The sequence below is a fragment of the Microtus oregoni genome, unplaced genomic scaffold, assembly GCF_018167655.1.
Source record: "Microtus oregoni isolate MIOR12 unplaced genomic scaffold, Mior012 000022F_ref0000154, whole genome shotgun sequence".
Classification (NCBI taxonomy): domain Eukaryota; kingdom Metazoa; phylum Chordata; class Mammalia; order Rodentia; family Cricetidae; genus Microtus; species Microtus oregoni.
The window spans coordinates 15,474,192-15,497,998 of NW_024543081.1; the positions used below are offsets into that span (position 1 = coordinate 15,474,192).

Here is a 23,807-nt window from a genome sequence, read left to right on the forward strand (position 1 = left end):
CACGCATGGCCCTGGAGCAGCAGCTGAGAGCTCACACCGTGTGGTACAACCATGAGGCAGAGGGAGTCAAGTGGGACTGGTGTGGGCTCTGAAACTTAAAGCCTGGCCACAGTGACACACCTCCTCACCAACTAGGAACCAGGTGTTCACACCTGCGGGCCATTCTCATTCAGACACCACACGCACCCACTTAGTACCTTAATAAAGAGCAACCTTCATGAATGTGTGTGTGTGTGTGTGCTGACAGTTTATTGAGGATTGTCTGATTGGAGCTCACATGGGTGGACATACAACATCAGGACTTTTTTTTTTATAATAAAAGACAATTCAAAATAAATATGTATTTTAAAAAACTATGTCAAACACTAAGGAATAATTGACATTTACAAATTTTAAGAAAATTATTTAGGATTAATCATTTTCATTTTCCCCACAAAATAAATAGCTCACTTAACTCTCATTGAGCAGGAGGAGAAGAATTGAACAGAAATAAAGTCATGCCCATGGCACAGTCATCATGTTATTTCAGTGAGGAAAATCTTTACCAAGATTAAGACACATAAAAGTATTGAGAAGGTACGTTAGAATTGTCAGAACCTGCGTTCGGGGAAAGAGAACAAGTGGCAAAGTTGAGAAAAACTTCAGGTGGAAAGTCCATACCCCTTGCGAAAATTAATAAACACCCTCAAACTTACATTTTCAGGTTTTCAATATTTCAATATTAGTCTAACCTCCACCCCCAAATCCAAGCAAACACCATAAAAATTAAGTTGGCAATAGGCCTAGCCAACTCTACTCCCTGTTTAGCCTTTGGAGCCTTTCGAGCCAATGACAGGAATGACTGTGGTGCGGATGGAACCAGAGGAGAGGAGAGGAGAGCCCCACTCTTCTCAGTGCATCTCCACACTGCTCCGTGGAGGGCCTCAGTGCTTGTGTGTGCTCTTCAGGCCCATTACAGTGAAGGTAGCAGCTGTCAGTTTCTCATACACCAGGAACATGAGGGCAGCTGTGAGCACGGTCTGGAGCAGCTTGGCTTCAAGGCCTTTGTAGAGTCCCATTATTCCAAAGCGCCTGAAAGGAAAGAGGTTGGGAAAAAATAGATTTTCTTTGTAAATGTCAGCTCTTGTATTAGAGAGATCTGCTGCCCCGATAGCTTCTCTCTGAAAGGGTTTTTCTTTAGGAGCAAAACAAGCAACGGAGATTTTCAATTCCAACAGACTTCTCTGTGGAGTACTTCTTAGCCTTGAAGGCACTAGGAACAGATGAAGTGTAGTATTCAGAGGCCACTGATACTTTGTCTTTGTTATAGCCCTCACTCATTAGTGGGATGCTGGCAACACCGCACTACTAAGATGCAGAGGTGAAGGCTTCTGAAACCACTGGAATGCTCAGACCAGATATCTAAGAACTTCTAAGTTTAATGGGTCTCCAATTCAGTTATTTCAACTTAAAATTCCCTAAGTGGTAGGAAAGTCATTAATTAGGTTAGATTATTTTAACTTCAGAAGAAATAAGGGAAGACACAGAAATGAAAAGCTGTCTGATTCTTAGACTGCCTGTACATTTGGTCCTAGGTTCAAATGAAATTCAGGAAGCACCTAAGTCACCTGAAGAACTGGTTAAATACAGGTCTGCTGGGCCATTTCCAGAGTATCTGATTCACTTCATTAACTTTGGGACAGGAATCAAAAAATTTGCATGTCCAGCTAGCTCCCAGCTGCTGAGGAGGAGCATGCTCACCTGGGGACAGCACTTAAGAGATCCTAAGAATGCTTTGGCTAGAACCTGAAACCCAAAGCAAATAATCCCTCCAAAACTATTTGCTGAAAGTGAGTTAGTCTCTTACGCTAGCTCAATACCAACTCCAGCCTGCAGATTGACATTAAACTAATCTGGTGCCCGAATCAAGCTAGTTTATATGCTTTCTGTGAAAATTTCTTAAGGGGCAATCATATGAAAAGGAGGGCAGAAGACTGGACCCATGCATTTCCTGTTCACTGTGTTCTTCAGGGTGACATCCACCCACAGTGGAAGTCCCAGGGCTGCCCAGATCTACATTGTAACAGGCATTTCAACTGCATTTTCTTTTTACAGACAGGGTCTTATGTAGCCCAAGCTGGCCTCAAATTTCTTACATAGCCAAGGTTGTCTTTAACTCTTTTTTTTTTTTTTTTTTTTTTTTTTTTGGTTTTTCGAGACAAGGTTTCTCTGTGGTTTTGGAGCCTGTCCTGGAACTAGCTCTTGTAGACCAGGCTGGTCTCGAACTCACAGAGATCCGCCTGCCTCTGCCTCCCGAGTGCTGGGATTAAAGGCGTGCGCCACCACCGCCCGGCTTGTCTTTAACTCTTGATTCTTCCACCACTTTAGGTATGCACATCACACCTGACTTCAGATGATATTGCGCATGTATGTATGTGGTGTGTGTGCATGCCTTTGTTTGCACATGCATAGCCCAGAGGTTGACTTGAGTGTGTGTGTATATATATTTTAGACAGGGTTTCTCTGTATAGCCCTGGCTATCCTGGAATTCATTCTGTAGATCAGGCTGGCCTCAAACTTACAGAGTTCCACCTGCCTCTGCCTCCTAAGTGTTGGGATTAAAGGTGTGCACCACCACTGCCTGGCTGACTTGAGTATCTTTATCTATCACAAGCCACGTTTTTGGTTTTTTTTGTTTGTTTGTTTTTGTTTTTTTGTTTTTTTTTTTTTTTGAGACAAAGCCTCTCACTGAAGCTAGAACTTGCTGTTTTGGCTAAACTGGTTGGCCAAGCAAACCTCCAGGACCCACTCATCAGTGCCGCGGGGACAGCCACACACTGCCACACCTGTATTTTTATATGGGTACTAGACGTCTGAACTCAGGTTTTCATGCTTGCACAAACGGAGCCGTCACCCCAGACCTTCAGGTGATTCCCAGTCACATAAATGAGAGGCTCAGTACGGCACTGCATTATCGATGACAGTAACCATTAGGCAGATGTGGCAATTCAAACAATGCAAGCTTGGTTTCTCAGAAGCTCAACAGCTACCTCAGCTAGTCTCAGCTCTACTGGACAGTGCAGGTGCTCCCATCACTAGAGGACACGGCACTGAAGAACGGCGCTGTCTCTAGTGTTGGGCAAATCAACTTCTCTAAATCTGCTTCTTGATTTGCAAAATAGGAATATAGTCACTTTTCTACAGGGCTGAGTGAGGACCAAACAAGATAAACATGTAAAAACAATTTGCAAATCCTAGGACTTCATCGGTCTCCAACTGACAATGTCTTAAATGGCCTGGTAATGCCCATTGTTCTTAGCCTTCTCGGTGCTGGCAAAAAGACTGCAGGTCAACTGGCAATGTCTAAATTTCTAATTCTTGAAATTATACAGGGGCTGGAGAGATGGCTCAGCGGTTAAGAGCATTGCCTGCTCTTCCAAAGGTCCTGAGTTCAATTCCCAGCAACCACATGATGGCTCACAACCATCTGTAATGAGATCTGGTGCCCTCTTCTGGCCTTCAGGCATACAGACAGAATATTGTATACATAATTAATTATTAATTAAATAATACAATGTCAAATTGTATGTACTCTAAGTAATTGCACATAAATTATGGCTGCTTAATTCTAGGAGGCTCAGTTTATGCTCTTCACTCGGCAGTGCTTGTGAAGACCCTGCACTCGTCAGTACGAGCGCCAGTGAGCAAATCAGTGTGTCACATCACAGGAAACTAGTACAACCGAAGGGAGGGGCGTGATGGTAAGCTTACTAAAAGAGAGAAGATGAGGCAGGAGGACTGAGGCCAGCCTGGTCTACTTGACAAGTACTAGTCTAGTCAGGGCGTCATAGCAAAACCCTGCCTCAAATAAATAAATAAATAAATAGGAACAGTAAGCTGGCTATATCCACCGAAAACATTAGTTTCCTATAATTCTCTAGAAATGCATATACTTTATAGGGACTACCTCTTGGGAAAGGAGTAAGAAGAAAGGGAAAATGTTTTAAATATATGTACATATGTATCATTTATTGACATTTAACTGGCTTTTTAACCTGGTGAGTTTTTGTTTAGTTTTATTTATTGATTGTTGAGACAGGTCTCACTATGTGGCCCCAGTTGGCCTAGAACTAGCTCTGTAGAGCAGGCTGGCCTCAAACTCACAGATCTGCCTGCCCCTGCCTCCCGGTGCAGGGGTTAAAGGAGTTAAAGGAGTATGCCATGACGCCTGGCCTCTTTCTTCTTTATTTTTTCTTGGTGTTAGGGTTTGAACCCAGGGCTATGCAAGTACTAGGCACAGGCTTTGCCACCAAGCTCCGTTCCCAACCCTTTGGGGGTTCCCTTCCCAAAGGGGTTCTGTATATTTGTAACTAGCAAGGAATAAAGGCCTGAACTTTTCCGTAATTCCCCAAATTGCCGTCAAATCACACTAAGCTTCTAAACTGAGAGAAACTTAAACAAGAGGGGGAGACTTCTGAGGCTGCAGCAGCACTGAAGGGGACAGCTCACCCGACCACCCCATCACTCCCAGCACAGTGAGGCTGCTCAAAGGAAGCCCAGGTCAGCAAACACTTAGAGCTCACTTGACTCGCTGGTGAAGAAGATAGAGAACATTCCGAAGACTCCCCAGGGTTCTGTTTTCTGGGTTTAGTCTATGACGTCCAAACTGGGAAGGAAGGAAGACAGAAAAAGAGATAATTACTATTTATCACTCTTTACCTTAAATTTCATTTTAAAAAAGAGATTTATTTTATCTTAACCATGTGTACAAGTGTGTGTCTGTGTATATGTGATGTATACAATTGAGTGCTGGTGCCCACAAAGTGCAGAAGAGGGTATTGGGTCCCCAGGAGCTGGAGTCACAGAAGGCTGTGAGCCTTTGACATGGGTGCTGGGAAGTGAACTCAGGTACTGTGCTCTTAACCAGAGTCATCTCTCCAGCCCCTCTTCTTCTTAATTTCTATTCAGTAAATTTCTTTGGAATAACTCTCATAGCACAGTGTATGATTATAAAAATGTCCAGTTAGCAACACAGATTTTATTAATCCTCTTTTTTTAACTAAATAAGCTAAAAATAAAAATATTTTTCAATAAAGAAAGTATTTTTGTTACTGTTGTTATTGTTCTGGGGGGTTATAGCAAAGGCCTTCAATAAGCTAAAACAAATACCCTTACCACTAACCTACATCCTCAGCATCAATAACTTTCACTTTTACAGAGAATGAAGGGAAAACTCTTATCAGCACAGACAAAACAAGACAAAGCACAGGCCTGGGATGATACACAGACATGCTGGGGGTAGTAGCTTCCAGTTATTTAAGACCGTTCTATTAAAAACAACACAAAAAAATAGCACATTAGCAAAAACACTTTTCATAGAAAGCAGTGTTTTTATTGATATACTACCATGGTGGTTAGAAAGAAAATGACCCCCAAAGGGAGTGGCACTATTAGGAGGTATGGTCTTGTTGGAGGAAGTGTGTCACTGTGGAGTCAGGCTTTGAGGTCTCAAGCCTGACTCAAGCTAGGCCCTGTGAGACGAAACACTTCCTGTTGCCTAAAAGATGTAGGACTCTCAGTTACTTCTCCAGAACCATGTCTGCCTGCATGCTGCCACGTCTCACCATGATGATAATGGAATAAACCTCTGAACTATAAGCGAACCACCCCAATTAAATGTTTTCCTTTGTAAGAATTACCGTGGTCATAGTGTCTCTTCACAGCAATAGAAACCCTAACTGAGACAACTACCTTCATTTTCTCTGGCAATAAATCCTTTAAATGTTCTCTATACAACAGATTTTTAACAAATTTTCTTCTCTTTTTTTTTTTTTCTTTTTGTGGTGCTGGGGATCAAACTCAGGACCTTGCACATGCTAACTAGTCCCAGTAAAGTGGTATTCTGAGCAACATACCAAGTCCCAGTACAGATACTGAATCTACCTACAGCTTATCTCCACTGCTGCTAACCTAGTCTAGGCTTATCAAGCCCTCACCTACATTACTAAAATGGTTTCCTACGTGATTGGCCCTCTTTCAGTAAGGCCTCTGTTGCTGTCTTCTCTGGATCCCTGCCTTACTGTCTTAAGACTGGTTCTCACTGAACCAGAAGATCTGCCTTTCTCTAGCCCCCTACCTCCCAGCTTCCAATCCATCCACTACAGAAGAGCTGCACAGACCTCACTGGCCTTCCAAGCCCTACCTCAGATCCCACCACTTCCACCTCAAAGTCCTGCGCAGGCTTCCTGCTGGGTGGAAAACAGAATCTTCCCGCCACTTTCCTCCCCAACAGTTTTCCTCTAGTTCTTCCAGGTCCAGCCACAGAGGCTTCCTTTCAGTTTCTAAGATGAAGGAAGCTCTTGACATGGCACAAGCTTCATATTCCCTTGTACCTGGATTTCCATGTGCCTCCTCAGAAGGGCAGGCGTTCAGCCAGGTGCCCAGGAAGAACCCCACAGCTCTCTTCAGTAAGCCAGTGCTGTTCATATGCTCAACAGTGGACTCAGTTTATAATAATTACTTGGCTCTTTCCTTGCTGTTTTCATGAGGACAGGAGCTACACTGCAACCCCAGCTTCTCAGTGTCTAAAACTGTCTGTATGTATAAACAACCAAATGTATAAAAAAAGCCCTGAAGTCTGAAAGTGATTTGGAAAGGCTAACTCATTAAGAACTTGTGAGTGAACTAAAGGTGTTAACCTCTGATTCTGTCAGGGGTCATCTGCTTCATGGCACACGGCAAATAATGTGAATGGGAAGGAAGCAAACTCGGGTTATCCTGAGGTCCTTGAGGAATCTGTTTGCACATACGGTTTTCCTGAGACAATACATTACTAAGAAATTCCAATGTAACCCTCACTCCTTGCCAGCCGAAAGCCTGGTTAGCAGAGTATTGCACACAGGGGAGAATGGGCACAAACACTCAGGCACACCACCTGCATTACTGCACTGAAGATCTTAGGATGTGTTTTAGATGTTACTGGACCCACTCTGGGAGGAACCCCAGCACTTACCCTCAGAATCGACTGCACCGTCTGCATGGGGTATGTGACTGTGGTGGCCACCGCTTTGGCTACTGCCCCAATGAGGAACACATCCAGAGAGGAGAGCTGGAAAGCAGAGGGGAGCACTTCAGTCAGACAGGAAAACAGGCATCTCTTTTAGTCGCTTTTAAAATCAGGGATTACCTTCATCTGCTTCTTTAAAAGCTGCCGTTTTAAGCCTTCGTAGAACATGAACTGGATGGCAGGGTTGAAGACCAACAGCAAGGAGGGGAAGGTGCCATTCCACAGAGCCAAGACTCCTTCATCTCGAATAATCTGGTGGAATGCATCTAAGCAAGAAGTCAGGCTTTTGTAAAGCACCCTGAGAGTGCCCTAACTAGAAAAGACAACTGTTCTGTTTGAATGGACCCTGACAGAAACCATCCTCTTTTCAATGATAGTTTGGAGGCGAGGCAGATTCCCTATTTGGGTATCTTTGTTCATTTGTTTGTTTGTTCTTGCTACGTAATCCAGTATGACCTTGAACACTTAAATCTTCCTGCCTCAGACAAGAGGTATGAACTGCCTCGCACTGGAATTAACTATCTTGTTTTGTTTTTATAAGACAGAGTTTCTCTGGGTAGCCTTGGCTGACTTGGAACTTGATCTGTAGACCAGACTACAAAAAAAAAAAAAAAAAACAAAAACAAAAACAAAACAAAATTACCTTGTGAGATTTGGTGTAGGAAGTCCTTCTGTTTATGTGTTACTTTCATTGGTTAATCAATAAAGAAACTGCTTGGCCTGACAGGGCAGAACTTAGGTAGGTGGAGAAGACAGAACTGAATTCTGAGAGAAAGAAACCAGGGGCAGAGAGACGCCATGAAGCTCCTGCCTGAGACAGACGCTGGTTAGAATCTTCCCCAGTAAGTCACGACCTCGTGGTGTTACACAGATTGGTAGAAATGGGTTAGATCAAGATGTGAGAGTTGGCCAAGAAGAGGCTAGATATAATGGGCCAGGCAGTAATTTAATTAATACAATTTCTGTGTGGTTATTTCGGGGGTTAAGCTAGCCAGGCAGCAGGACGAGGCCTGCTCATTCCTTACAGGGATTGTGCAGTAACCACCTTTAACACCGGCACTGGGGAAGTTAAAAGGCAGGAGGATCTCAAGTTTGAGGCCAGCCTAGGTTACACAGTGAGATTGTCTCAAAACCAGTAACATGTTGGGTATGGTGAGTCACACCTGTGATCTCAGTACTTGGAAGAACTGCTATGAATTTGAGGCCAGACTAGGCTATACAGTGAGTTCAAGGCTAACCTGCAAAATGGCAAAATTCTGCCTTAAAAAGAACACAAAACCTAAACCCTTGGAGCTGGGGATATAAGTCAGTCAGTAGAGTGCTTGCCCAGCACATACAAAGCCCTGGGTTCAGTCTCAGGCATGGCATTGTGATGCACTCCTGTAATCCCAGCACTGAGAAGTTGGAGGCAAGAGGATCAGAAGTTCAAGATCATCCTCAGTATGAGTCTGAGGTTAACCTAGGCTACAAGAGATTGTCTTAAAAAGAAAAAAAGGGCTGGGCGGCAGTGGCGCAAGCCTTTAGTCCCAGTAGAGGGAGGCAGATCTCTGTGAATTCAAAGCCAGTCTGGTCTACAGAGTTCCAGGATATTCAAGGTTACACAGAGAAGCCCTGTCCTGAAAAACTAAAAACAAGCAAAATAAGAACAAAAACAAAACAACTATGACAACAATAGGAATATTTAGTTTAGGGGTGTAGCTCGGGGTAGAATGCTTGCCTAGCACACTTGAGGCCCTGGGTTTAAAACCTAACACTGCAAAAAGTTAAATAAAAACTCACATATTCACAGCCTCTTTCCTGTCTGCTTTTTGGGAACAGTATGCACCCTCTACCCTAGTCTTAGACTTGTTATGAGGCAAGATACAAAGGGGGCATAGTAGGTGCTTCCTCCGGTGGTGTGCCATTGTTATGAGAAGAGTATGCCCAGAGGAGTGCCTACCAACCACAGACACAGAAACAATGGCTGCTGGGATCTGAGGCTGTCTGCTAGGCAGCTTTACTGTGGAAACAGACAAACATACAAGGACACATCCTGGAGACACTTACCGATAATGCCTTTGTAGTTAGTTGGTATAATGTCTTCATTCCGAAATTTTGCCCCTTGCAACTTCAGTCTGGTGTTCACCACCCAGAGCGGAGTCGTCAGCAGCACGTTCACCACTCCTGAGAAACAGAGAAAGACGCCTGGTGGCACAGCGCTACCTGCTCAGCTCTGCTCCACTGGTTAGACACACACTCCATTTATATCTCTGCCACTGACTGCAGTTACGACTTATTTTCGTGCTGGGGTACAACACATTACTGCCATTAGAAGCTATTTGGAAGCACGGCTGATAGCAGTGTTTACTGACACTAAAGGAGTGGAGAATTTCCTTACCTACTCATGAGGGCAATCATTTGTTGATTTTAAAAAAAAATAACATTCAAAATGGCAATTTGGGGATGGGGATTTAACTCTGGGGTACAACAGCTGTCTAACACATGCAAGGCCTAGTTCAATCGCCAGCAATACTAAAGAAACAAAACACAAGGTTACCCCAAAATGAAGCAGCATTTGATACAGTTTTAAACAAATTGTTAAATAAGAGCTTCTGAGAGGGGGTAGTATTCTATTGACACCATGCTAAATCCATGTCAACACCATAGAAAACAAGTGCCAACTCTCATACAAAGTAGCTCACACGGTTTTAAACAAGTATGATCTGGTACTAAGGGTGACAGGTGGGAGGACAGAGTGACATTTCCAAGTCTTTCAACTGGGACCAAAAGCTCCCAGAGGAGCTCATCACTCCGACGGTTAGGACAGCAGCAGCAGGCAGCAGTTACAAAGCGTTACAACACGGAGATCATTACAAGCACAGAGACGGACCTTGGCCCCCCAGGCTGCCTCAGAGCAGCACAGTGAGTCAGACGCTCCTTTGAAAACACATGGTCTCAATTTAACAGCATCTTGAGATATTAAAACTTGCTCATAGTCCTGAAATGATTAAAGAAAATAATACCATACAGGATTGTAACAAAGCGTCTGACAAGTGGTGTATACTTTGTAACTATAGACCAACCAACGAACAAGCATTGGTTAAGTCTAGTACAGCTGTCTGGCTCCAGCTGAGCCCAGAAGAGGAACAATCCTAAAGAAGACAAAGAAGCCCCACCCCACCACACTGCTGAAAGTCCTTTAAAGGCAAAACAAAGGGAAAAAATGTTTTCATTTAAGGAATCTCAAAACACCCTACAGAGAAAACAGTTTAACCAAGGATAAAATCGGTGAAAGCAGTACAGAGACTGAAATCTATCTTTCTATTTGTTGCATACAGTTACCAAAGTAAGATTTTTTTTTTTGCTTATTTTCCAGATGTACCAACATATTTCCCCAAAGAAAAGATAGTATCAAGTAATCTTATGAATTGCAGTTCTATAGATTCACATATACCCAGAAGTCATCTGTAGCTCTGACTCTCTTCACACACTGTCTCGAGGCATGGATCATGATCTGAAAAAGCTGTGTCTGCCCCAGAAGATCCTTGCTGGACTCTTTCTAAAAAGAGCCCCACAGTGCCCCACAGTCCAAGATACATGCACATCTGCCCAGAGTTCAGAATGGATACCTACTTGATGATGTATACTTTACTTCACAGAGACAAATCAGTTATGGGAAAATCAGGCCAGAAAGTGTTAGTGACATTTAGCAGCTTTTGTTCCCCCCCCCCTTTCTTTTCTTTTTAAAAGAGAAAGACAAACCAGGAGAACTTGGAACCCAAGGATACAGAAAAGCACAGTGTATACACACCTTTCCAAACAAATGAAATGTAATGTCCATTAAGCAGATCCTTTAGAATTCAAAATATCTTTCAGGCTCTAGTCAGTAAGTAGGCATACACAAAACACTTGAGGGGCAACACAGCCAAGAATAAGATTCAACCATTACTTAAAGCACTGTTTCCACATTCCCATTACTAATATAGCAGAAAGACTGAAAGATTCTGAGGACAACCTCAAGTACCAAGTGTACCGCAATATTTAAATGAAGGGATGGAAAGTCATTCCAAAGCTTTGCATCTGAGGCGGTCAAGTACTTCCTTCATCCTCTGAGTCAGAGTGGAGGGAAGTGCCTTTTTACCACGATAATCTTATGAATTCTGGGGAGGAATACACTCAAACTACCTGACAATGCTTTTTAAAAACTTCATCAAAATTTGCAACTTACATAATCAAGTGAATGGCAGTGTTCCAGAGCTCCTCATGACTAACTCTAGTCCCTAATAACATACCACAGGCAGCCCCTCAAGGCAGCTGGGGCAGTACTCTTGCTAGTTCCAATATGTGGGTGTTACTCCAGCTCTAAGACCTAAGCACTAATTAATGCTCTTCTTACTTAAGGGGATGAGGTTATTTTTCTTTGGAGTATCATGAGTTTACTTTCTTTTCCTTCTCAATAACAAATCATTTAGGAGAAAGCAGACCCAAAATCAAGAGCTGTGGTACACTAACCAAACACACAAAACCCACTCTCCCACTCTGGTAAAGAAGCCAGGGAATACCATCCTAAATTAGCAGCCAGAATACTAATCTTTGAATGTAGGCTCTTGAAGGCTGGAAGAGGCTCCACTCTGAAGTTTGCTTATTTGCCTAAAGACAATGCTTGCATACCACAGGAGAGAAAACTGGGTTCTGTTACTACACCTGGATAGACTTCACAAACTCTTGTCTGTCTCCCCAGCCAGTTCACTTCCAGAGAGAATCACCCAAACCACACTGGTCTCCAGACCCACTCATTCTAATAGCCCTTTACTGGTACCACTCAAAAATGACCTCTTTCCCTCTGACAAAAAAGAGTGCATAGTTTATTGTGTAGTCACTGACCTGATTTAAAGACATTTGTTCTAATGCAGATCATGCTGTATTCCTCCTGAGAGAGGCAGTGGGTAGTTAGGACTTTCATCTATGTACTGGCTGGTTTGTGTCAACTTGACACAAGCTCATCAGAGGAAGGAGCCTCAGTTGAGGAAATGTCTTCATGAGATTCTGCTGTAAGGCATTTTCTCAATTACTAATCAATGAGGGAGGGCCTAGCCCAGGGTGGGTGGTGCCATCCCTAGGCTGGTCCTGGGTTCTACAAGAGAGCAGGCTGAACAACTCAGGTAAGCAAGTCAGTAAGAGGCACCCCCTCTATGGCCTCTGCATCAGCTCCTGCCTCCAGGATCCTACCCTGTTTAAGTTCCTGTCCTGACTTCTTTCAATAATGACATGCAAAATGGAAATGTAAGCCAAATAAACCCTTTCTCCCCAACTTACTTTTTGACCATGGTGTTTTAGTGCAACAATAGAAACCCTAAGACAATCTGCCTTTTTTTTTTAATTTAATTCTATCTTTTTTTGGGTGGGAATTGCTTTTTGAGACGTGATCTCACTTGTGTATCTTTCCCCTGTTAGCCGACCCCACTATCGGCTAAATTCAGACACCTTTCCAGGATACAGAAGCAGATGTTTTCATCCTCACACCAGGAATAACTGGGACCCTGCTTTTTACTTCTGAAATTGTCAAAATAAACAGCATTGTTGAAGAGGGAAGATGAACATATGTCTAGGATACCCAACTGGGAAGCATGTAATGACAGCTGGTACAAGAAAATGTCCAGAATTCAGATCTTCAGCACCCCATAAGAAGCTGGGTATGGGGGCCTGGTGGTGGTGGCGCATACTTTTAACCTCAGAATTCAGGAGGCAGCCTGGTCTACAGGGAGAGTTCTAGGACAGGCTTTAAAGCTGCACAGAGAAACCCTGTCACCAAAAATAAACAAACAAAAAACAACAACAAAAAATTGGGAATGGATGGTTGCATGTGCCTCTAACCCCAGTGCTATGTGTGTGGAAGGACGGGGGGACCAGAAAGGGGTGGGCTCCAAATTCAAGGCCTCCATTGAAAAACATACTTCAAGGAAATAAGACTGAGAGCTATAGAGGACAATCTCCAATATTCTCCAGTTTCCACACATATGAACGTAGGTAGCATGCACACATGCGTTCATGCATGCACACACATAAATAAATTTTAAACAGAGAATGCTGTGGAACAATCTTTTTGTACACTACGAATATGTATTAGTCTCAAAAGCTGATTGGTCAATAACTGAGCAGGAAAGAGATTGAGCACAAGAGCCAGACTAAGAATTCTGGGAAGAGGAAGGGCGGGCTCAGAGAGTAGCTGGCAAACACAGAGAAGCAAGGTGAGAATGCCATAGCAAGCCACGAGGCTAACTACAGATAAGAATTATGGGTTAATTTATGTGTAAGAGTTAACCAGTAGCCATTCCGAGCTATTGGCTGCGCATTCATAAATAATATTAAGCCTCTGAGTATTTATTTGGGAACTGGCGGGCGGGAGAGAAGTGCCTGACTAAAGAGAAAGGAAATGGCAAATCAAGTGTGGAAGGCTAAGGCAGGAGTGTAGCACGATAAAGACCTAGAGACAGATACTGGAGTTCAAGCTGAAAGGTCAGAGAAGCAAAGCAACCAACCACTAGAAAGCTCTTACCTCTATGAAATCTTCAGACTGAAAAGAGAGCGACTTCCTGTCTCCTCTCACCTTATATTCCTCTCTAGGGCTGGGATATAAGGCATGTGCCACCACCGCCTGGCCTCTATGGCTAGCTAGTGTGGCTGCTGGGAGTAAAGGTGTGTGCCACCACTGCCTGGTCTTATGACTAACTAGTGTGGTTAGCTTTGCACTCTGATCTTCAGGAAAGCTTTATTTATTAAAATATAAATAAAATATTATCATACAGCAGGGTCATGAATTCAAAGCCAGCAGTGTCTGTATAGTGAAAGTTTTATCTCAATAAGCAACCCTTACCCCCCCCCCCCCCGCAAAAAAGATAGAACAAAATAAAACAAAATGGCAGATGAAAGCCCAGATCTAAGCTACTGTCTCCCTAGAGGGGTGTGCAACATGATGTACAACAAGAATAAACCTGACTGGCCAGATTAAGGCAGAGGCAGGAAGTACATCCTCAACTCTGAAAACTGGCAGCTGGCATTCAAAAGTGCTGTGCTCAATATCACAATTTCATCAGCGTGGCCAACAGTCTTCAGTTACGTTATCTGTAAGGTTCTAGTTCCAAATTCTTCTAGGTGTGCTTATGTGATTTTTCTGTGGAAAGATAATAAATAATAATCAAAAGTTTCAAGTAGAATCTGAATAACAAAGCCAGCAGTTCTCATCCTCCGGGTCATGATGCCTTTGGGGTCGACCAAACCTTTCAAGGGGTCACACATCAGATATTCTGCATATCAAATGTTTAGATTACAATTAATAACAGTAGCAAAATTGCAGGTATAAAGTAGCAATGAAATTTTGTTTGTTTTTCGAAAGAGGGTTTCCCTGTGTAGCCTGGCTGTCCTGGAACTCACTTTGTAAGCCAGGCTAGCCTTAAACTCAGAGATCTGCTTGCCTCTGCCTTCTGAGTGCTGGAATTAAAGGTGTATGCCACTACCACCCAGTGAAAATTTTATGGTTGGGGGTTACCAGAACATGAGGAACTATATTAATGGATTGCAGCATTAGGTAATTTTGAAAACACTAGGCAGGGGCTGGAGAGATGGCTCAGTGGTTAAGAGCATTGCGTGCTCTTCCAAAGAACCCGAGTTCGATTCCCAGCAACCACATGGTGGCTCACAACCATCTGTAAGGAGGTCTGGTGTCCTCTTCTGGCCTACAGGTATATATGCAAACAGAATAGTGTGTCCATAATAAATAAATAAATATTTAAAAAAAAAGAAAATACTAGGCAGTGTTGGTAGTGTTCATGGGGGACCCTACCACACCCGCCCTCCCTGCTGGCACAGTAGAACATTATTACTGCAGAGTCAGCAGATTAGATGAGACAGCCGGGAATTCTTAAATGGGCTTAGTTTGAAAAAAATGGAAAAAATCTTTCCCATGTTAAGAATTGGAAATATCACAAGGCAGGGAGTTAGGACCCTGGTTAGTGCTATGAATGGCTTGAAAATGAAAAAAAAAAAAAATAAACGAGGGGATAAACCATTTAGCTGGGATTAACATAATAGCAATTTTAATTACTATCAGTTTGGTAATTCATATTTTATCCTTAAAATGGTATGACAACTGCCAAATATAAAAATTTGACTGATAAGATAGAAACGTTAGACTTACTATTGATAAGATGCAAGCTTTAGAAAGACTTCCTCCTTATAAGATACAAACTAAAAATTTGACTGATAAAATACAAGCCTTAGAAAGACCTACTAAGAAAATGAGAAAAATATTCAGACACAGACAGAGCAATTTAGAGTGGAACCTACCACACCATTGCATTATGAAATTGAAGAAGAGCAGCGTAAGGTTACCAGAACACCACCTTTATTCAGTTACCATACAAGAACAACCACCAGATGATAGGCATCCCAAGGCTATGCAGAAGTTGACTGAAATCCTGTAAAAATTTTCGATTTCAAGAGATTTTTAAAAAGCAATCATTTCATATGGTACGCGTTCACCCTTTGTGAAGCAGATGGTGAATTCGTGGGCAACTAGGAATAGAATTATTCCACAAGACTGGAAAGATTTAGCAACAGCAATATTGGAGGCTAGCCCTTAGTTACAATGGAAAACATGGTGGAATGAGGAAGCTAGGATCATAGAATGAGGTAGGACTAGAGGTATTGAAATTTCCCAAGACCATACTCTCGGTGAAGGCCAGGAGAATGATTTGAAAAGACAGTTTAGATTTGATGACTACACCGTGGTGCTATGTCATGTAGCATCTTTGAGTGCTTAGGACAGGGTTGAAGAATCAGGAAAGAGGACTGAGTCATTTACTAAAATTACACAAAGCCTAAAAGAAGTCCACACTAATTTTTTTTCCAAGATTGACTTTAACTGTAAATAGAATGATATCAGATCCATAAGATAAGACAAATATTAATTGAGTCCTTGGCTTTTGAAAATGCTAATTCAGAATACAAAAGGGTGATTAGGCCTTTAAATGCATGATCTGCATCAACAGACGAATGGATTAGAATAGCTGAAACTGAATCTCACTCTTATGATGCTGCTTTGATAGGAAAATAATTTCTAGAAATTTTAAGAAGACCCAAAATGTCCTATGTTTTAGTCATGGTAAACAAGGTCATCTGAAAAGGGATTGTAGGCAAGATGTTCCTAGAAACAATGTTTTTTTCTAGAGATAATCCAAACAGAAGACCCTAGCTTTCTGGAACATACAGAAGGTGTGGCAAAGTCTGGCATTGGACTAATGAATGCAATTCAACAAGGGACAGTCAAAATAATCTTTTGCAATCAGGAAATGCCCTGCAGAGCCTCCTGCAGCTCCAATATCAAATTTGGCTCAATCATTCTCTGTCAGCATTGGAGAAACTCATCCACAGAGCAATTAAGACACTTAATATCTGTTGTTAAAAACCATACTGCTGGGGCTGGAGAGATGGCTCCATGGTTAAGAGCACTGGTTGTTCTTCCAGAGATACTAAATTCAATTCCCAGCAACCACATTGTGGCTTACAATCATCTATAATGATATCTGGTGCCCTCTTCTGGCATTCAGACATACATGCAGACAGAACACTGTATACATATTATATAAATCTTACAAAAAAAACCCCTGCTGGGACTGGAGATCTGACTCAGAGGTTATGAGCACTGGCTACTCTTCTAGAGCTCCTGAGTTAAATTCCCAGCAACCACATAGTGGCTCATAACCATCCATAATGAGATCTGCTGCCCTCTTTTAGCCTGCAGACATACATGCAGAGAAAACACCATATACACATAATAAATAAATAAATAAAGCCTTTAAAAAATGCACACATTGCTCTGGATGTGATCAAAGACAGAACAACTTGAATAAATGAAATAAAAAGTTTGGGGGAGACCAGAAAACAAGTATTCTGGTGAGCTGCTATAAATGACCAGAGATCAAAGCTAAAAATACATGTAAATGGCACTGAAGTTGAGGGTTTGGTAGACACAAATACAGATGTAACAATAATTTCACCAAAATCTTGGCATCCAGCTTGGCCTCTTAAGAAGGTAAATGTTCAGCTTCTTGGGTTGGAATTTTATATCAAGTAAAATAAAGTGCAAGATAGATCAAGTGTATAGGACCAGAAGGGCAGATAGAAAAACCATATGTGGCTAACATAGCAATGAATTTATGGGATGGGATTTGTTGCAGCAATGGAAAACACAGGTTAACATTCCTCCAATCTCAGAAATAAACTATAAAATAAGGAATGCTTCTGAGAGAAATACTAAAAGGTATCAAGAACAGCTACAGACTGTTCAGGTTGTACATGAGCAGGGCACAACATCTGGTGGTCTTTCAAGGGTACCAACCTTTAAAATGGTTAACTGACAAACTTTGTGTGTGGAACAATGGCCTTTGACATCAGAAAAATTACAGGCACTAGAACAACTGATACAGGATGCTCAACACTGAAAAATCGACTAGTTCTTAGAATTCTCCTATATTTGTCATTAAAAAGAAATCAGGAAGCCGGGCGGTGGTGGCGCACGCCTTTAATCCCAGCACTCGGGAGGCAGAGGCAGGTGGATCTCTTTGAGTTCGAGGCCAGCCTGGTCTAGAAGAGCTAGTTCCAGGACAGGAACCAAAAGCTACGGAGAAATCCTGTCTCAAAAATAAAAAAAAAAAAAAAAAGAAAGAAAGAAAGAAATCAGGAAAATGGAGAATATTAACACAATAATTTAAGAGTGATAAATAAGGTGATTCAGCCAATGGATTCTTTACAGCCTGGAATTCTCTTGCCTTCTTTATTACCTAAAGGATGGTCTATTAGAGTGATTGACTTAAGACTGTTTTTTTACTATACCTTTACAAAAACAGGATAGAGAACAATTTGCCTTCACATAATATATAATTCTCAGCCTGTTAAAAGGTATCAGGAGAGTATTCTTCCACAAGGGATGTTAAACATCCCTACCTTGTGTCAACATTTTGTACAACAGGCATTAGAAATAATTCATAGTTATTTCAATATATAATTTATCATTATATGGATGACACCTTACTAGCTGATTCAGACACAGATACCTTAGAAAAATTATGAAGTAAAGAAAATTTTCCCTTGTTGGGGAAAAAAATACAAAGAGGAGATTCTATTAATTACCTAGGATATAGATAGGTTTACAAAAAATTAAACCACAGAAATCATAAATCAGGAGAGATCAATTATGAACTCTTAATGATTTTCATAATTTGCTGGGAGATATTAACTGGCTACAGCCTGAAACTGGATTAACAACTCAAGAAGTGATTTATTTCAAACCTTACAAGGTGATAAAGACTTAAATAGTTCAAGAAAATTATCAGCGGAAGCTGAGAGAGAATTGGCTTTGGTAGAAAGGAAATTAGAGGAGGCACAAGTGGGTTGTTTGGATCCAGAGCTTGATTGTATTCTGGTTATTTTACCTTCTACACATTTTCCCACAGGAATTCTTATGCAGAAAGAAGATAATATCTTAGAATGGATATTTTTACCACACAAATACAGTTAAAAATTAAAGACCTATGTAGAAAAGGTTCTAAATTGATTCTGAAAGAAAAATTAAGACTTTATCAATTAGCAGAAATTGTGGTACCTTTTACTAATGCTAAAACTGCTTCATTATGGACAGAAAATAAACATTGGCAAATAACTTGCAGTAATTTGGGGGGGGGGGAGATTATTCCAAAAGCAAGAAACTTCAATTTATAAAGAGAAATAATTGGATCCTTCTTTATACTGTACAGGGATCACAAATTTCTGGAGTCCCTACATTCTATACTGATGCAAATAAATCAGAAAAGGCAGGTTTAAGACAAGAAAAATGAGTAGCTCAAAGCCTTATGATTCAGTAAAAAATCAGAATTATATGCTATTCTTACTGTATTATTAGACTTCTCCAGCACATCTTAATATAGTTACTGACTCTCAATATGCAGAAAGAGTTGTTTTACATATTGAAACCACTGAACTAATTCCAGATGGTTCAGAATTAACTTTGCTATTTATTAAATTACAAGAAATAATCAGGACTAGAAAGCATCCCTTATATATAAAACACCTATCAGATCCCATTTTGGCCTACCAGGCCCTCTGATACAAGGTAATGATAAAATTGATCATCTATTGGTAGGAAATGTGCTAGAAGCCTCAGAATTTTATTTTTTTAATTTTTTGGAAGCCTTGGAATTTTATAAGAAATTGAACATATTAATAGCAAATGTTTGAAGAAAGATTTTTCTATCACGTGGCAACAAGCCAAGGAGATTATAAGGCAACATCCTACTTGTTCTTTGTACAGCTAAATTCCACTGCTTGCAGGAAGTAATCCAAAGGGTACTCAAAAAAATGAAATTTGGCAAATGGATGTTTCATTTTGTAGAGTTTGGAGTTTGAAAAAATTAAAGTATATGCAGCATACAATAGATATTCATTCAGGATTTCTTTATTTGAACAATTTGTAAATTTCATTTTATTGCATAATGGGCAGAAAACACACACCCTGGAATTTCAATTTTCTGTACATATTGAAATTTGTTTTCTGACTAATCCATGGATTATTCTGGAGACTGTCCCATTAGGTGATAGAAGAAAGTGCTGCTAGATGTCAACTATGATGTCCCTCTATAAACCCTTATGCAGGATTTCAACTGCTTTGAGTTCTGGAAAGGCTGATTCTGTAATTACACATTTGCTAGAAGTTATGGCCATCATGGAGATACCTGTACAAATTAAGACTGATAATGCTCCAGTATATGCCTTTAGTAAAATGAAAGTTTTTTTCATATTACAATATAAAGCATATTACAGATATACACAATCCTATTCCAAGCTGTTACAGAAAGATCTAACTGTACTTTAAAAGATATGTTTAATAAACAGGAAGGGGTAATAAAGACCCCCCCAGAGATCCATTGTACATGCTTTATTAACTTTAAATTTTTTAAATGCTAATGAGAAAGGAACAACAGCTGTGCAGAGAGATTTGATAGTAGAAGAAAAATCAGCCTGTACACTTAAAAGATGTATTGACCTCAGAATGGAAACCAGGTATGTGTTACATTGGGGAAGAGGTTTTGCTTTTTGTTTCCACAGGAGAAGAAAAGCTATGGATACCAGCAAGACCACAAAGATTAGATTCAAACAACAGAGACCTCTTGATTAGGAGAAGCCAAAGTTCATCAAACCACATAGCCATTCCACCGAAGTTAACTTATAAGACTAATAAATATTTGATCAGACATAACCTGCCCAAAAGGGAACCTCCCAAAGTTAGGGTTAGGAGACATTTGAAGAAGAGGACAAATATTCAGAGAAAATGTCCCAAGAAAAAGAATAAATTGGCTTAATAGTATAACACAGTTCCAACAGAAAAAAAAATCATAAATCTTCCCAAATGTTTGTTTCTGCTGTTCTCTGCAGAAATATCAGGCAAATGATGTTTTGTATTTCCAATTCAATTAAACTTTAAAGCTGGCTTTGGAGTTTGAGCATGGCTCACTCCTTCTCCAACTCAAGCATACTTATTAAAGGAAAATCCAAAGTCTATATCTCACATCAGAAGAGCCACCTGGTATGGGACAGAAAATCAAAAAATAAGGGACTATTCTATTGTCACTAATCTCATAATCTTTTGGTTTTTATCTTGACTCTTCAAAACTTTTCTTAAGGTATAAATATTATCTTAAAATTTGACATTAATGATCATATAAGAGTACTAACTAATTCTAAAAATAGGATTCATCTAGCTTCCTGTATGTGATTTCAGGCTTGAATTTGAAGCAGATAATTAGGAATTGAGCTTGTATACCCCAGATGTATTTAATAGATATGATCCTATAACCTCTCTGAGATCTGTTGCATAAGACATTTAAAATGTTTAAGTTTCTGCAGTAAATTGTGACCATTCCTAACAACAACCTTTGAAGTCTCCAAAATAATGATGGGGCCTTTGAAGTCTCCAAAATAATGATGGGGCCTTTGAAGTCTCCAAAAAGATGATGGGCCCCCTAAAGATGAGTCCACCTGGAAGGTGGTAACAACACCAAGTTGACAAACGCCACCCAAAGACCAGCTTTGGACTACAAACTGCTCAGAACAACTTCAAAGTGGTTAGCTTAGATGGCCCAGTCCTGTAGACTACTCCAGTCAGGACTTCAGTTCAGCCCTGCAGTTTCCCATCACATTGAGACAGGACAACAATTAGTCTCCCAGAACATGACCTTTATCTCATTTTTTTCAGGGTTCCCTAATGACTACAAGTGGTACCCAAACATGGGGCACCTACAACCACATAAGACCTAAGAAAGCTTTAAAAAGGTTCTGAACAGGGCAACCACATGATGGCTCACAACCATCTGTAATGGGGTCTGGTGCCCTCTTCTGGCCTGCAGGCATATACAGACAGAATATTGTATACATAATAAATAAATAAATATTAAAAAAAAATAAATAAAAAGTTAAAAAAAGGTTCTGAACACACAAAAAATGGAGCCAAATGTGGCTTCCTAGTCTTGCCTCTCATGCTAGCCACAGTACAGAGACTCATCTCCTGGCAGGTGCCGGCATACCATGAGCAAAGCCGCATGGTGGGTTCTGCAGTCTTTCATATGTGCTATGGTACACTCATGAGGCAGAGGAAGTTGGATCTCTGGGAGTTCGAGACCAGCCTGGTCTACAGAGCTAGTTCCAGGACAGCTAGGACTGTTACAGAGAGAAAGCCTGTCTCAAAACAAAGCAAAACAAGACAGATCTAGATAATGGGGGGAAAAAAACCTCTAAACAAGTTACGGTGTGTTTAAAAATGTACAAAGGTGGGCTGGAGAGATGGCTCAGTGGTTAAGAGCACTGGTTGTTCTTCCAGATGGACCCAGGTTCAATTCCTAGCACCCACATGGTGCCTCACAACTGTCTGTAATCCCAGTTCCAGGGGACCCAACACCCATGGCAAAACACCAATGAGCATAAAATAAAAAATAAATCAATTAATAACGTGAGCTTGTTTGGAGACATCCCTCTCACTCTGAAACAAGGACATTTTTTAAAAAAAATGTACAAAGACTTAGAAGAGAAAAGGGAAAGGGTAGATGCACTCATAGATTAAAAAATAGTTTAAAAATAATAAAACCCTTAAAAAAGAATAGAGTAAAAAATATAAATATAATTAGCCATGTAAAGATAGAAAATACACAGAGAGCTTGGATTCTGTATTTTATTGTGTTGTTTTTAGATTTTCTGATTGCTAATAAAGAAATGACAACTGCTAAAACACATTGGATTATGAAACTACTAAATTAAATCAACCTATATATTTTTAAAATGTCTTGACTTCAAAATGGAAATCAAAAGATATATTACTTTGGGAAAGAGGTTATATTTTTATTTCCACAAGATATGAGAGATATTGTGTTTATGCAGCTCATTTTAAAATGTAATATATAATTAAGAAATATAGATTAAACCAGGCGGTGGTGGCGCATACCTTTAATCCCAGCACTTGGGAGGCAGAGGCAGGCAGATCTCTTGAGTTCGAGACCAGCCTGGTCTACAAGAGCTAGTTCCAGGACAGGTTTCAAAGCTACACAGAGAAACTGTCTCGAAAAACCAAAAATAAGAGAAAGAAAAGAAATATAGATTAATAGTCATCTATAGGCAAACTTACAGTCATGTTAGGTATGTTTTCAAGGTCAATAACAGATATATTAAGATGAATTAGGTCTTCAAACACTTCAAAGACCTACAGAAAATGGCATTAAAATGTTTTAATAATGTAAAACTTTTCTTGACAGTGAGACACATCTGCTCATGGCAGCACCAATTAATTTCAGAGAAGATAATGGACATCAAAGAAACTGTATATGGAGTTTGCATTCTTTATGGCAAAAGTTAGTCATTTTGGCAAAGAAACTGCCATTGCTTCAATTGCTGACAGTATACTGTTGAAACTGGACCACCTACCCATCCACCCACACACACAAATTGACTGCACCAAACTTTGCCAAGACAAGGTAGACAGTCCTTCAAAATTCCCTGCTTCTCAAAAATATCATCAGATATACTAGGCCTGTAGGCCAAAGATGGATGCTTCAATGTTACAGAACTTTGAGTGGCTGTCCAGGCAGCCAGATATCCCTGCTGTTAGGTAACATTTTACCTTCTGGGGTCTTTGAGGGAGCTGAGGATTAGATACTCGTAGTTAAAGTTTTCCTTAGTTATAATAAAAGGTAAATTAGATATAAAACTTTAGGTTTACAAAGATATGATAAAAATAGGGTATTTTCTCTAATTTTGCCAAATACAAATGGACTGGATGTTGCAACTGTAATTCTTACTTGATAACTGTTTTGTTGTATATAATTTTACTATGCTAAAGTTAAAACCTTCCATTTTAATTAGATAAAAAGGGGGACATGGGGCTGGAGAGATGGCTCAGAGGTTGGGAGCGTTGACTGCTCTTCCAAAGGTCCTGAGTTCAGTTCCCAGCAACCACATGGTGGCTCACAACCATCTGTAATGAGGTCTGGTGCCCTCTTCTGGCCTGCGGTCATACACACAGACAGAATATTGTGTACACAATAAATAAATAAATATTTGAAAAGGGAAAAAAAAGGGGGGGACATGCTGAGGAACAACCTTTGTATACTGTAAATATATATTACTCTCATTGTTAATAAAAAGCTGATTGGCCGATAACTAGGCAGGAATTTTTGGGCACAGAGAA

At 40.6% G+C, this 23,807-nt stretch overlaps 1 protein-coding gene across 1 annotated transcript in view; it reads right to left on the reverse strand.

The window, feature by feature from the left end:
* Window positions 1-228: 228 nt before the first annotated feature.
* The window catches only part of Slc25a17 (solute carrier family 25 member 17), a 43,569-nt gene continuing 19,990 nt past the window's right edge, over window positions 229-23,807 (reverse strand). The window contains exons 5-9 of the mRNA XM_041672196.1: window positions 9,092-9,208; window positions 7,166-7,311; window positions 6,992-7,087; window positions 4,563-4,645; window positions 229-1,071 (exon numbers count right to left, since the gene is read on the reverse strand). Of these exons, the coding sequence (XP_041528130.1) occupies window positions 924-1,071; window positions 4,563-4,645; window positions 6,992-7,087; window positions 7,166-7,311; window positions 9,092-9,208 (590 nt within the window). The 3' untranslated portion in view covers window positions 229-923. The remainder of the gene's footprint in view (window positions 1,072-4,562; window positions 4,646-6,991; window positions 7,088-7,165; window positions 7,312-9,091; window positions 9,209-23,807) is intronic.